Below are 15,330 nucleotides of genomic sequence, written 5' to 3' on the forward strand. Positions count from 1 at the left end.
TTTAAAAAAAAAAAAAGTCTTGTTTTTTAAAAATGGTCTCTTTTATTGAGACCGAGTCTCTCTATATAATGCCTTTGTTATCTTGGAACTCTCACTATATAGAGAAGGTTGGCCACAACAAATTCAGAGATTCACCTACCTCTGCTTCCCAAGTGCTGAGATTAAAAGTGTTTACACAAAGTAGCCTGATGATCTGGGGCACATGGAAGAGAAAATCCTGACAGTTTTCTTTTTAACCTCCAAATGTATGACATGGCACAACTCACCCTAACACACACACACACAAATGTAATTTAAAATTAAAAAAAAAAAAAAGAATGTGAGGCCGGGCAGTGGTGGAGCACATCTTTAATCCCAGCACTCAAGAGGCAGAGGCAGAGGCAGAGGCAGGTGGATTTTTTTGAGTTTGAAGTGAGCCTGGTCTGCAGAGTTCCAGGACAGCCAGAGCTGTTACAGAGAGAAGGCTCTTTCTGAATTAAGGATTACCTTGAGTCTAGGGTTAGACTGGGTTAGAGAGAAGCCCCATCTCAACCTAAAATAAAAGAGGGTTTGGAAACAGCTCAGCAGGACCCAAGCTGGGATCCCCAGAGACCACACAATCAGATAAGGTAGCAATAATCCTAGCACTACTACACTGAGACAGGAGGCAGACACAGAAGAATCGTCAGAAGCTGGAAGGCCAACCTGCCTGGCATAGGCAAAATGGAACAAGAGCTCCTGTCTCAAACAAGGTGGTACGTGAAAATAACACTAGAGATTGTTCCCTGACTTTCACAAATGTGCACGTCCGCATTCATACAAAGGAACACATAAGATAAAAAAAAAACAATAACAAGAACCCCACCCTCTACAACAACACTCCAATTTACTTTTATAGTCAGCTTCACTAACCTTCCAAATCATTAGCAACAACATTTACAAGTTTCAATGACACAAATACTATGACATTAGGACACTATTATCGACCTCTGGTTCCCTCCACCGTAGAGTTCCTTTTAGCATGATTTATTATAAATTTGGTTGTTATAGTTCAAGACATTCCCAACCACAAGTCAGTCTTTCCAACTGAGTCAGAATGCCTATATTGTCAAAAAATTTTCAGAAATTTGCACTTGATATAGACTCTATGTATCAATGCAGACATTTTTATCCTTCATGCTTTAAACCTTGTTCCTTTCTTCTGAACTAAAGTCACCAATTTCTCTTTATAAAAATTAAAAGAGCCTTTTTTTCTTTTTCTTTTTGAGACAGGGTCTTTCCCTGTCACCCTGGGTGTTCTGGAACTTACTATGTAGACCAAGTTAGCCTGGAACTCATAGAGATCCACCTGCCTCTGCTTCCCAAGTGCTGGGTCCAATAAGCCCAGCTTAAAAACAGTTGGGTTTATGGAGTTTTGGGTTTTTTTGGTTTTGGTTTTTTGTTTGTTTGTTTTTTGTTCTCGGAGGATTTTTCGGGGTTTGGTTAGTTGGCTGGTTTTTCAAGACAGGGTTTAGCCCTGGTTATCATGGAACTCACTCTATAAACCGGGCTGGCCTTGAAATCAGAGATCTGGGCTTCTCTGCCTCCCAAAAACTGGGATTAAAGGTGTGCACCACCACCACCAAGTGGAAACTGGGGTTTTTTGTTGTTGTTTGTTTTGGGTTTTTTTTAGGTATTAAAAACCCTAAATCAGCCGGGTGGTGGTGGCGCACACCTTTAATCCCAGCACTCGGGAGGCAGAGGCAGGTGGATCTCTGTGAGTTCGAGGCCAGCCTGGTCTACAAGAGTTAGTTCCAGGACAGGAACCAAAAGCTACGGAGAAACCTGGTCTCGAAAAAATCAAAAAAAAAAAAAAACCCTAAATCAGCTGGGTAACATGGTACCTACCTTTAAACCCAGCACTGGGATATGGAGGCAGGCAGATCTCAGTGAGTTCTAGGCCAGCCTAGTGTCTATGTATCAAGTTTCAGGCCAGCAAAAGCAACACAGAGAAGCACTGTCTCAAAGATAAATTAAATAAAGTAAAAAGTCTAAGTCAAATCAAAACGTCAGACTATTAAATCAAGATGAACATTAAAGCCTAACATTGTCTTCAAAGGCAGAATTTATATGGGTTCTTAACCAGAGGTCTATGGACTCCTCAGGGCTAAAAGGTAATTTTATGGAGCCCCTTAAATCGCATGCAAAGTATTGTACATGCCTTTTTCTGGGGAGAAGGTCCATACCTTTCATCAGAGTTTCAAAGATATCTGTGACCTCCAAAAGTTTAAGAAGTGCTCTAGAGAGAAAGCAAAGACAAGCAACCATGATTAAAGAGTAAGCCCTGCTCTGGCCCTCAGGAGCGCCTCATGTGCTCCCATCTACATAGTACTGAGATCAGGTCGGAAGACACAGATGGGATTCACTCAATCAAATGCAAATATCAATATGATGGAAGGAGGAACTTCTTAAACAAGTGCAAATCCATAAAGGAAAGTCATAACTAGTTCTAACTAGTGACTTATTCCAGGATTTCAAAAGGGTACAAATAAGAAAATATCAAGATAGCTCACTAATTTTTAATCTTTCACCTAAAAGTTAATTTTCTGTGTATACTTTGTAACATGTACAACAGTACAGAACTCATACAGATAACTAAAATGAGGTAGTTGCTACATTTTTTCTTACTTGTTCAGATAATCATTAGGAAACCACTGAAAATTCATTCCAGCAACTAAAATTACATAAAAACCCACTAATGAAGTTGAGATCCAATAGTTAAGAAACATTTGCTGTCAAAAAAGGTGATGTCCCCTGAAAAAACTAAATTATAAGGACTTTTTCTACACACACTTCACTTACATCTTTTAAAGAAAACAAAAATTATGAAGGCTTTTTCAAGATCAGAAATGTTGGGGCGGGGGGACAGGAGCAGGTGTCTGAGGACACCTGAAGAGAGCATCAGATTCCTTCGAGCTGGTGTTCAGGTGACTGGAACCAAACTCAGGTCCTCCAGGACAGCAAGAGCTCTTAACCACTAAAGCATTTCTTCAGACACAATTATCAAGCTCTAAGAAAAAAAGTTTTCAGGGCTGGAGAAATGGCTCAACAGTTAGGAGCACTGGCTGCTCTTTGAGGAGTCAGGTTCAGTTCCCAGCACACGTGGAGACTTAACAACTGGCTGTGATTCTTCAGGCACACAGACATACATACAAACGAAACACCCATACTCATAAACTAATATTTCTGAAAAATCATCTCAATGCAACAAATAAAACAACAACAAGAAAATAGAAAAACAGGCATGATGGCACATGTCTTTAATCCCAATACTTGGGAGACAGAGGTAGGAGGATCTCTGTGAGTTCCAGGCCAGCTAGAGCCACATATTGAGATCCTGTCTCAATAAACAAATATAAATTTTTAGTTTTTACTAAGTTTGATTTGTACCAGGTTCCCAGGATAAGGTGACCAAAACATTTAACAGCAAAGATACTTGTGAAAACAAACAATAATCAACAAAGTTTCTTAATTCTTCCCAAAAAGATTAATCATAGAAGTGTAAGTCTACATATAAAAAAAGTACTATGATTACCAAAATTTACAACTCAAAATAGGTCCTGTGGTTCAGAATGTCAGCAAGAAGTGACACCAAGGAGTGCCAGAGAGATAGCTCAGCGGTTAAGAGCATTTATTGCTCTTGTAGAGGACCAAATTCTGTTCCCAGCACCCACATCAGGCTGCTTACAGCTGCCTGGAACTCCAGCTCCGGGGATCCAACACCCTCTTCTAACCTCCTCGGGCATGCACCACACATTCCCACAGACGCATACATGTACACAACAAAAATAGATCTTAAACGAACAAACAAAAATAACACCAAGAGACCCGGGGGGTCCTTCCCAATGACAGACAGCAAAAGTAAAATCCTAACGTTTTCAAACATACTTCATATATTTCCAAAATCCTACAGCTATCCGTTCTCTGTAGGGGGAGGGAAACAGTCTCAAGAGAGGGCAGTTTTTACAAACTCTTGCGCGGCCTCTGCCCCAAGCTTCCACCGGTAAACCCACTTTAAGGCCTCTCCTTGCTTTTAAAATTCGAGTACGGGGGCGTAACCCCACCTAGTTAAAAGAGAATGGAGACATCTTCTGGGTTATGTTTGCGACATGTCCAGGCATACATGCAAAAACGCCGATATATGCTAAGTGAGCAATTTCAGCCGTGAGACGAGAGGGGAACACATCAATCTGAAAAGAAAACCTCATTTGGGGTCCGCATGGGCCCCGGGAGAAGGACACTGACGTAATGCAAATCTAATGAGAAAGGAGAAAGGTGAGAAAGGATGAGAGCTAATACAGCAATGAGGAGAGGGCTGAAACAACAGGTAAAGACAGCAATAAAATCCTGAGGAGAAACGGGGTTTAGGGCAGGCCTAAGAAAGGAGGCACAAAACTACAACGGAAGCCAGGAAAGAAGTATAAGCGCCTAAAAGAAAAACGCGTAGAAGGCGGCGCAGGACCCTGTGCGGGATTCGGGCTCCAGAAAACCCCTCCTCAGCCTTCCCCGCGTAACGGTACCTTCAGCTTGTGCAGCTCCACCGTCTCGGCCGCCATCTTGCTGCGCCTTAACTCCACCAGATCCAGCGCTACCCCCGCCTCCAGGAGTCTAGGCTCCGTCAACCAATCGCCGTCGCTCTTATTCCGACCTCACACCAACGGTTCTTCCCATTGGTCACCGGCGGCGACGCTCTCACGCCTCTTGGCCACTTTCCAGGACTCACTGAAAAGCTGGATCCAGGGAAGGGCGGGATTTGCATAGCCTAACGATAGAAAAATTGACCAATTGCACGTCCCCACTGCACAACCGACCAATGATTGGGGACAGCGCGGATTCTGTTCCACCAATAGGAAAAGCGCAGACGGGGCGAAAGGCGGCCACTTCCTGGAGACCACAAGTGTGAGAGCCCTCGCTGTGCCCCAGCCGGACCGACTTCTGAAGCTCGCAGGTAGGGGCTGTGCGGAACTTGGAAAAAGTTAACCGAACGAAGCTGATGGGAGTACTGGGAAGGGCGGCGGCGAATACGAGTTCCCGTGAAGAAAGCCTTAAACGACTTGCGAAAGTGGGACTCTGGGAGGAGCCTGGGCGGACTCGGTACCTGATTTGGGGAATTTGGGGACAGGCAAGAGCAGGTAAAAAATAGGCATTAGAGTTAGCATAAGTTTAAATGCCAAGAGCTCCTCTAGAAGGGTGACGGCTCCATTGCTTGAGGGACTGAGCTCAGGACCCTTCCTAGATTAATTGAACAACTGGGTTCTTGCAGCGCCCCACAATTCACAGAAGGGCTGAACCTACTGGCTGGTAACCTGCCATGAGGGTGAGGAGACAGAATAGACAAGCCCTAGAAAGAGATGAGGACCAGAGGCGGCTTTACTCTCGGCACCTTATTGGTCCTTTCATAACTGTATAGCTTTCTTATAGAACTCTGGATGTGGGTGACCTCTTATGATTTAATAACTTCAAGAAAGTAAATTAAAAATACTCCCGACTGCCCTGATGCCTCGAGTGATTTCACAGCCTGAGCTTACTGCTTCATGTTATCATAGAAGTGCAGAGATGGGAGTGAACGGAACAAACCACTGTGTGGGTGGGTGTGCACACTAACGATGGCAGGTATGGAAGTCAGGACAGCTTGTAGGAGTCTGCTTCCACTGTGTGCATCCTGGGGTCCAACTCAGGTCTTTAAACTTGGTAGCAGATGCCTTTTCCAGATTAGCCATTTTAAAGACCCTCTTGCTCTTTTGTTTTGGAGAAATGATCTCACTCTAGCCCAGGATAGCCTCAAACTCAAGACAGTCCTCATGGCTCAACCTCCCAAGTAGAGGGATGACAAGCATGAGCCACCACACCCAGCTGCTTCCGTCTTCTCAAGTTTTAACAAAGTCTTCAGTTTTTCCTTTGTTTTTTGTTTTGTTTTGTTTTGTTTTTGGATGACAGGGAAATTCTTTCATTCCCAAGAGTTCAGGGGATTTTGGCTTTTCAGGAGACAACTGGGGAACAAGCTCAATCAGGGGTTAAGAGGAAATTGAGTTGGTCTCCTGCCTGATCCCTCATTGTGGTAGGATGAATGTGGGGGTGGCACACAGCGAAGTGAACCCCAACACTCGAGTGATGAATAGTCGGGGCATCTGGCTGGCCTACATCATCTTGGTAGGACTGCTGCATGTGGTTCTACTCAGCATCCCTTTCTTCAGCATTCCTGTTGTCTGGACCCTGACCAACGTCATCCATAACTTGGTGAGCACTAAACCACACCCTTGTACCCAACCCAGGTCTATCCCAAAACAAAACAAAGTCACCAACTGTTTGGGAATGTATGTCTTCCTTTTGGGATCTTGGCATTGCTCCTGCCCCAAGGACTACTTTCCAGCCCTCACACTGCCCCTTTCCCTCCTCCCAGGCAATGTATATCTTCCTGCACACAGTGAAAGGGACACCCTTTGAGACCCCTGACCAAGGAAAGGCTCGGCTGTTGACACATTGGGAACAGATGGACTATGGACTACAGTTTACCTCCTCCCGAAAGTTCCTCAGCATCTCTCCCATTGTACTGTGAGTCTGGGGTAGAGGAGATGCTGGCTCACCAGTGGCTCTACGAACCAAGGAAAATAAATGTACTAGGAGTGGGGAAATGGCTTAGTCAGTCAGGTTCTTCCCACACAAGCATAAGGACTTGAGTTCAATCCCCAGCATATATGTAGAAGCCAAATATGGCCACACACAACCATGGGTGCCTATAATTCCAGAACTGAAGAGCTGGAGGCAGGAAGATCCCCAGGGCTTCCTGACCAGCTAGTCTACCCAAAGTACTGCACTTCAAAGAGACTCCAGCTTAAAAAAAAAAAAAAAAAGTGGAAAGCAATCAAAGATTCATGTTGCCCTCTCGTCTCCAAGCACACCCACACATGAACATGTACCTGCACTTACACACACACACACACTACTGTATGTGTATAGGACTAGTACACTAGTCCTAAGCCTAGAGAGATTATTATAAAGTAGAACATAGTAGTTAAGCATTCCTTTCTGGTTCCATGATAATAAGGAAAAGAAGGAGAGCCGGGCGGGGGTGGCGCACGCCTTTAATCCCAGTACTCTGTAGGCAGAGGCAGGCGGATCTCTGTGAGTTCGAGACCAGCTTGGTCTATAAGTGCTAGTTCCAGGACAGGCTCCAAAACCACAGAGAAACCCTGTCTCAAAAAAAAAAAAAAAAAAAAAAAAAAAAAAAAAAAGAAGGAGGGATTGAAAATAAATCAAACTCCTATATGAGGGGCTGGAGAGATGGCTCAGAGGTTAAGAGCATTGCCTGCTCTTCCAAAGGTCCTGAGTTCAATTCCCAGCAACCACATGGTGGCTCACAACCACCTGTATGGGGTCTGGTGCCCTCTTCTGGCCTGCAGGCATACACACAGACAGAATATTGTATACATAATAAATAAATAAATATTTTAAAAAAAAAACTCCTATATGAATCCAAGTGATTTTACGATTTTACAGTCCCAAAAGAAGCAAATAAGTAGCCGGGTGGTGGTGGCACACACCTTTAGTCCCAGCACTTGAGAGGCAGAGACAGGCAGCCTGTGAGTTCAAGGCCAGCCGCCTAGTCTCCAAGAGCTAGTTCCAGGACAACCAGGGCTACTACTCAGAGAAAGAAACCTTGTCTCAAAAAACAAACAAACAAAAAGCAAATAAAGGCAGAACTGATTAAAAAGTAAAACTGATTTGGGGAAAGGAAACAAAAGGCTCCAAAAGTAATACAGCGCAAAACAGCTTTGGCTGTTGTTTGCAATTTATCATTAACAACCAGCAAATGGGCTGGGGTCTTGCTCAGTGGTAGAGCGCTTGCTGCACAAGCACAAGCCCCTGGGTTTGGTCCTCAACTTGGGGGGGGGGTGACAACAATTAGCAAACAAACTGAGGTATAGTCTCTAGTTACAGATACCTTCTGATCATATCCTAAACCTCATTTAAATACTGTTAATTTAGCTGGAGTAGTTTTGGACTACAAAGACTATGCAGTAAAACTAGTGATTGAAAATAGAAAAGACGATCACTAGAAAGTCATGAATGTGGGTATGGAAAGCCAACATTTGTCACCCTGGTTTTTTTCTCCCTAGCTACCTACTGGCCAGCTTCTACACCAAGTATGATGCTGCTCATTTCCTCATCAACACTGCCTCGCTGCTCAGCGTACTGCTGCCTAAGCTACCCCAATTCCATGGGGTTCGTCTCTTTGGAATCAACAAATACTGAAAGATGAGTTGACAGTTCTGCAGACACCGAGGGACAAAGATATAATGGCTTTCCCTTCTCAGTGCTCTTCTGTATCTTGGAAGTCTGGGAGACAAGATAAACCTTTCTGAACTCCAAGAAGGAAGAAATTGGAAACTGGGGTTCCTGAGCCCAGCCTTAATAGGGTCAAGATTGTCTGAATCAGGAAAGGTGGATGAGGTGAAGGGCCACACCACTCTTCTCTGTACAGCAAGAAGCCACTACACTTGGGCAGCTTGTCTGATGATTCTGTTTCCATGTCTCCCAAACCTACCACCTTCAAGTTCTGTTTTGCTGTATATTTTCCTTAAAATAAAGTCTTTTCAGTTATGACTGAAATTTGATAAGCCAGAAGAATAGAGAGATGTTCTCAATGCTGGAGAGGAAATATAGAATCCTGACTCACTATAAAAGATTTAAGCAAATTTTTATCACTACTCCTTTGATCCAATACAGGGCAGCCTTCACTCTCAGGTAACAACAAGGAAAGAATTCTCAAATAGGAAAAAAGTGCTCCTGAGCTAGGTGTGGTAGCACACACCTATAATCCCAGCCCTCAGGAGCCAGAGACAGAAGAATCACTGCAAGCTGGAGGCCAGCCTGGTCTACACATAGTAAGACTCAGTCTCTAAAGAAAACAGAAAAGAACTCACAACTACATGAGCAAAGAAAAGAAGGAAGATATAAGTTGCCAGTTATATTATTTATAGAAAGATAATCCCCTGGCTTTAAATAGATATGTACATACAAATATGAACAAACTTAAAAAAATACAAACCCTTGGCTCACAAGGGGCCCTCTGGAAACCCCTCCATTCTTCCCCTCACCCAAGGGCACAGGGCATAAGTCTGCTTTTTAAAAATTAATTAATTTTGGCCATCCTTGCAAAAAACAAGCCTGAAGTTAGGTGGTGTCCCATAAAGCGAAAGTCAGAGGAAAAATTCAGTTTCCACTCTGAATTCTGTATCTCCAAAATTAGGACTACATGCTTTTTCTCTTAGCTAGTACATCAGAGTAAAGGGGGAGGAACCCCTGAAATGGGTTAAGAAATAAGATACACTCATTTAAAAAGGGGTGTGTTTCATTTGCTCTGAGAGCAAATAATAAAGGCATACAGAGCCCAGAGAAGTCACCAGTTCCCACACCTTAGGAACGCACTAACTGGACTAGGTCCAGCACTGACTGGACTAGGTCCGACCCTAAGTTCTTTGCTCTGGCCACCTCCTATTTCTTTGGTATTGTCAGAAGACAAGATTCAGTTCCTAGGTGTTGGAGAAGAGGGAGACTAGGTCAATGACTTCCTCTAAGTACTGAGTGAAAAATTTAAATTTTTCCCTTTTTAAAGTATTTAAAAAATAAACAAATTCCATCCTGTGCTGTACACAGCCCTTTTGACTCCCTGACATGGATTTGAGGAAGGAAGAGAAGGGTGTCAACGTTGGAAGGGCCGCCTCACTTTCTTCCGCCGTTTAGGTTTGGCTTCTCCCTTGGGTACTGTACTGTTGGGCTTGGAGGTCGAAGTGGCCCCAGGGCCAGGCTGAGGTGCAGCGAAGAAGTTCCCATTGGACATCTGCCCTGGGGGTACTTGAAAGATCCGGCTCAAGAAATCCTGCAGGTCAGCAGGAGGGGCCTCTGGAGTGGCCCTGAGGGAGAAAAGATAAAATGAGGCAGGAGCCACAACAGTCAGCTACCAAAATTAACTACACTGGGTCAGTTCCAAAACCTAGAGAGCTAGGCTTCTGAAACCATACAAATAAAATAGTGGTTAAATGAGAGAAGCATCACCTACCTCTGCCGACCACTGGTACCTGGTACCCGAGAACCAAATGAGATATGGTAAGGAACTCTGTGGGTATCTGGAGAGATCCCTACACGCTGGCATCCAGCCCACTCTGCAAATAGAGATAATTACCCAAAACATCCATTCATAGCAAATGAGATAAAGAAATATGATCTTGTATTTAGAGGTCAGAAGTGTGTGTACCTGTGATATCATAGACCTTTCCATCCATCAGTGCAAAGTAGGTGATCTTGAGGCCCAGCATGCTTGACTCTGCCCAAAAGTCTCCCTCCTCAGCAGGATGCAGCCTATTACACTCAGCACAGTATCTGGCATTCTTAGGTTCCCGATCCATTTCAAACCTCCTGCAACCCAACACATAATTCCTTAATGCTCTTCAAGTGGTCATCACTGTCAAATACAACCATACAATAAGTTATCTTTACTCAGCTATAATATCTGCCTCTCCATACTCTACCTTCAACTTTTAGTTTGAGGCAGGGTCATGGTATGTAGCCGAGGCTAGACTTGAACATATAATGCTTCTACCTTAGACTCCTTAGTGCTGGTACTACAGGAGTATATTCCATACTCTGTTTTCACATTTCTATATTTAAACTATGTTTTCTTTCTTTGATGTCTTATTAGCATATAACACAGACACTGAGGCTTTAATTCTGTTTCACACATGTGTACAGTGTACTTTGGTCCTTTACCTCCTATCACCCTCTCTCTTACTCCCACTGATACCCTCCTCTTCCCAACTAACAATCTGCTCTCATATCCTGGCCTTTGTTCATTTGGGGGTGGTGTAGTGACTTAATCAGTTTCATTAGGGTTGCTTACAGGGCATGGGCACCTTACCAGTAGCTATACAACTTAAAAAATTTTCTCTCAGGGGTTGGAGAAACGGCTCAATGATTAAGAGCACTGGCTGCTCTTCCAGAGGTCCTGAGTTCAATTCCCAGCACCCATATGGTAGCTCACAACCATATGTAATAGGATCTGATAGCCTCTTCTGGTGTGCACAAAGTCACTCATATACATAAAATCAGTATTTAGAAAAAAAAATTCTTCCAATAACTTTTAACTGCCTATAAAGGTAAGGCCTTGTGAACCCTTTACTGATTATATGATATATATACCCCAAAAAGCCACACTTATGCTAAAGACTTTTACAAAGGTGATTGATTAGAACTAATGCTGACTGTAGGACTTGCATGTCTATAGCAGATTACTTTGGACTATCTTTAGCCCTTTTAATCACCATTCACTGTCCACTGTGTTTTACCTTACCACCTGTGACCATTAGGTAAATCCTTTGGGTACATTAACAGACCACTAACTTCCAACTCAGCAGGATACATGTGAGGCCTACCTGATATTCCCATCAGTGAAGTTAAAAAGTATCTTGAGGTTGGAGAGATGGCTCAGGGGTTAAGAGTGCTGTTGCTCTTGCCAAGGACCCAGGTTTAATTTCCAGCACCTACATGGTGGCCCACAACCATCAGTAACGTTGCAGGAGACCCAACTCCCATTTCTGATTTCTGCAGGTACCAGACACACATGGTGCATATATATACATGCAATCAAAACACTTGTACACACATAAATAAATCTAAAAGAAAAAAATTTTAAGTGCTTAATTTATAAATTTTGCTCTTTATCTATAAAAATATGATTAGTAAGATGGCTCAGTGGGTAAAGGCATGTGCCACCAAGCCTGATGACCTCTGTTCATCCCCAGGGTTCACATGGTGGAAGGAGAGAACTCCATCAAGTTGTCTCAGACTTCCACACCTCTGTGTATACAGTCATGCTTGTAAGCAAGCAAATATACATATATAAATGTAATATAAAGATTAAGAAAAAAACCTCAGGAGCTGGAGAGATGGCTCTTACAGAGGACCTGGGTTTAATTCCCAGCACCCAAGTGGTGGTTCATAACTATCCATAACTCCACGTCTAGAGATTTTGATACCTTTCTATTTTTTAAAAGGATGGAATCAGTATCATATTTTATTTGATTTTTAAATTTTATTTCTTTTATGTGCATAAGTGTATGTCTGTATATCATGTGCATGTCTGGTGCCCTTGGAGGTCAGTAAGGGCCCTGGGTATCAGATCCATGGGACTGGAATTATGGATGGTTGTGAGCCACCTACCATGTGGCTACTGGGAATTACCTGGGTCCTCTTAAAGAATAGTTAGTGCTGGGGGCTGGAGAGATGGCTCAGTGGTTAAGAGCACTGGCTGTTCTTCCAGAGGTCCTGAGTTCAATTCCCAGCAACCACATGGTGGCTCACAACCATCTGTAATGAGATCTTGTACCCTCTTCTGGCATGCGGGCATACATGGAGGCAGAATGTTGTATATATAATAAATATATAAATCTTTAAAAAAAAAGAATCGTTAGTGCTCGTAACCGCATCTCACCAGCCCTCGGTGCCCTCTTCTGACCTCCTCCAGTACCAGGCACACAGGTAGTATGCATACATACTGGCAAACTCACATAAAATACAAAAAATTGTAAAAACTTTCTGAAACTGTGATCATGTTTGAACAAGGTTAGGCATATAACCAGAATCTATGTTCCCAGGCCAAGGCATTCCTATGTGGCTACCGAATTAACTTTTATTCCCTTTTGGTGAGATAGGAGCTCACATAGCCCAGCCTAGCCTTGTGCTGTATCGCTGGGAATGATCTTGAACCTCAGCTCTTCCCACCTGTACCTCCTGAATGCTGGCATCCTAGGCATGTGTCATCACACCTGCTTTATGAGAGCTGTATTTTGGCATCAGCGGTTGAAATCCTCAATCTTTTTATTTTAAAGATTTGTTTTCAGCCTGAAGATGGTGTTGCACGCTTTATCCTAGCACTAGGGAAGCAGAGGCAGGTAGATCTCTGTAAGTTTGAGGCCAGTCAGGTCTACAGAATGAGTTCCAGGACAGTCAGGACTACACAGAGAAACCCTGTCTCCAAAAGTAAAAATTAAAAAAATAAAAGATGGCCGGGTGGTGGTGGCGCACGCCTGTAATCCCAGCACTTGGGAGGCAGAGGCAGGCGGATCTCCGTGAGTTCGAGACCAGCCTGGTTTACAAGAACTAGTTCCAGGACAGGCTCCAAAACCACAGAGAAACCCTGTCTCCAAAAATAAAAATTAAAAAAATAAAAAGATTTTTTTTGTATACATTTTAATATATGTGTGTATGCATGTAAGTACGTGCGCATGACTGCTGATGCTCTCAGAGCCAGAGTCTGGCTAGAGCTGCAGTTACAGACAGCAGTGAAGCATCTGCTGGAGGTGCTAGTAGCAGAAACCAGATCCGCTGGGAAACAGCAAATGCTCTTAGCCACGAGCCACCTCTCCAGTCCTAAATCCTTGGTCTTAGTAGTAGGGCAAACATGGCAGACTTGGGGTCCTTTCACTCATCCTCTGTGCTCCAGTCATCAGCGACACTCAGAGGAAGGTCTTTGGCTACCCAATCACTAAGCTGCAGCTGTCATACTCCTGTCGTCCTGTTTCATACCTATGCTTTCCTTGGCATCGGCTACACATCATAGTATTCATTGCCTCTTTGAGGTCATCTTGTAGCTTCGACAGAAACTCATTCACTGACCGGCTCAGCTCATTCTCCGCCATTCGTTTCCTAAAAGGAGAAAGGCTTTGTAAGTCAGCAGATTACAAAGTACAAAGAAAGACAAACTGGATGCCTCCTCAGCAGTGGTTCTCAAGCTTCCTGATGTTACGATCCTTTAGTACAATTCCACATGTTGTGGAGACCCCAGCCATAGTTATTTTTGATGTTACTTCGTAACTGTGATTAATGTCTGATATGCATCCCACCTAAAGAGTCATTAGACCCCCAGATGGGTCACAGTGCACAGATTGAGAGCCACTGCTGATGTGGGATTCCTCTCTGTACGCTATGAGTATGTTTTATTACTATTGGTTAATAAAGAAGCTGCTTTGGCCTGTAGCAGGGCAGAATATAGCCAGGTTGGAAGAGATATAGAGAAAGAGTAGGAGGAGTCAGAGAGATGCCATGTAACTGTCAAAGGAGGAGGGCACCAGAACCTTAACCAGTAGGCCACAGCTTCATGGTGATACACAGATTAATAGAAATGGGTTAATTGAAGATGTAAGAGCAAGTTAGGAATACACCTAAGCTATTGGCCGAACAGTGTTGTAATTAATATAGTATCTGTATGATTATTATTCAGTCTGGGCAGCCAAGAAATGAATGTGCACTGCTCTAGAGGCTGCTGGCTAAGCTAAAATGACAATTTAAGTTCTTTCTGCCTCAGAGCCTCCACTCATAAGTTCAGAGCCTTCCACTGAGAATTTCCTATCCACTTCCCCTGAATTTTCCCATTTTAAACTTACAGTTCATACTCCTTCCGCCTCTCTGGGTTGCTGACAATGTCCCAAGCTGCCCGCAAAACTTTGAAGGCCTCTTCAGCCCTGGGATGATGATTTTTATCAGGATGAACCTACCCAAAACACAGAGAATTGATTCATCATAAATCAATCCCAACCCCCCCCCATTTCAGGTCCTGAGTGTGTGCGTGTGTGCATGTGTGTGTGCGTGTGTGTGTGTGTGTGTGTGTGTGTGTGTGTGTGTTTGTGTGCTTAAGAGCATATCTATATATAAATTTTCGGTCCAATACTATAGCTTGTGGAGAGATCTGAGTTTACATCTAGGCTTTCAAGCTGTATGGCCTTGAATATTTTTATCTGTTATAGATTTTTAAGAGGATTAGGTAAGAATATATATGAAGACACATGGGAGATGGTTCAGTGGGCATTAGGACCTGAGTTCAAATCCCCAGAACCCACATAAAAGTGGACCATACAGAGAGGTCTATAATCCTACCATTCCTACAAAGAGATGGAAAGCAGAGACAAGAGAATCTTCAGAAGCCAGCTAGTCTAGGATAAGCAGTAGAAAAACAATAAAGAGACCCTGTCTAGACAAGGTAGAAGGCAAGGCCCAATACCTGAAGTTGTGCCCTGGCCCCCACCCCACATATGTGACCTCATTCGCAAACAACAAACACAATTTCCATATCTGGCACAGAATCTAGCTCTAGGGTGATCTGCCATCCCAGTTTGTCTGGAAGTATCCCAGCTCAGCTCTGAAAGTCCCAGACAAACAGGGACAGGTGAATCACCCTACCTGACATTTAAAGCCCTTGCATTTTAGTTTGATTAGCACTCTTAATATAAAAGTTTCCAATATGCTGGGCGGTGGCGGCAC

At 43.5% G+C, this 15,330-nt stretch overlaps 3 protein-coding genes across 6 annotated transcripts in view; 1 reads left to right on the forward strand and 2 right to left on the reverse strand.

Moving 5' to 3' along the window:
• Positions 1 to 4,636, reverse strand: part of Sarnp (SAP domain containing ribonucleoprotein) — a 57,412-nt gene extending 52,776 nt beyond the window's left edge. The window contains exon 1 of the mRNA XM_005371154.3: positions 4,539 to 4,636. Within this exon, the coding sequence (XP_005371211.1) occupies positions 4,539 to 4,574 (36 nt within the window). The 5' untranslated portion in view covers positions 4,575 to 4,636. The remainder of the gene's footprint in view (positions 1 to 4,538) is intronic.
• Positions 4,637 to 4,763: 127 nt separating this feature from the next.
• Positions 4,764 to 8,636, forward strand: Ormdl2 (ORMDL sphingolipid biosynthesis regulator 2). Of its 3 annotated transcripts, none has more exons than XM_005371157.2 (4): positions 4,764 to 4,966; positions 6,081 to 6,255; positions 6,419 to 6,570; positions 8,136 to 8,636. In XM_005371157.2, exons 2-4 carry the CDS (start codon positions 6,082 to 6,084, stop codon positions 8,269 to 8,271), a joined length of 462 nt encoding a protein of 153 aa, XP_005371214.1. In that variant the 5' UTR covers positions 4,764 to 4,966; position 6,081; the 3' UTR covers positions 8,272 to 8,636. The 3 variants fall into 3 exon arrangements, with proteins under 3 accessions (XP_005371214.1, XP_005371216.1, XP_005371215.1); XM_005371159.2 differs by having other exon boundaries at positions 4,852 to 4,966; positions 5,956 to 6,255; XM_005371158.3 differs by having other exon boundaries at positions 4,856 to 4,966; positions 6,002 to 6,255.
• Positions 8,637 to 8,914: 278 nt separating this feature from the next.
• Dnajc14 (DnaJ heat shock protein family (Hsp40) member C14) overlaps positions 8,915 to 15,330 on the reverse strand; it is an 11,758-nt gene continuing 5,342 nt past the window's right edge. For both annotated transcript variants that reach the window (XM_005371155.2, XM_005371156.3), the window contains exons 3-7: positions 14,457 to 14,563; positions 13,600 to 13,719; positions 10,274 to 10,434; positions 10,079 to 10,181; positions 8,915 to 9,932 (exon numbers count right to left, since the gene is read on the reverse strand). In XM_005371155.2, the coding sequence (XP_005371212.1) occupies positions 9,722 to 9,932; positions 10,079 to 10,181; positions 10,274 to 10,434; positions 13,600 to 13,719; positions 14,457 to 14,563 (702 nt within the window). In that variant the 3' untranslated portion in view covers positions 8,915 to 9,721. The remainder of the gene's footprint in view (positions 9,933 to 10,078; positions 10,182 to 10,273; positions 10,435 to 13,599; positions 13,720 to 14,456; positions 14,564 to 15,330) is intronic.

The sequence above is a fragment of the Microtus ochrogaster genome, unplaced genomic scaffold (genome assembly GCF_000317375.1).
Source record: "Microtus ochrogaster isolate Prairie Vole_2 unplaced genomic scaffold, MicOch1.0 UNK99, whole genome shotgun sequence".
In the NCBI taxonomy this organism is placed as follows: Eukaryota; Metazoa; Chordata; class Mammalia; order Rodentia; family Cricetidae; genus Microtus; species Microtus ochrogaster.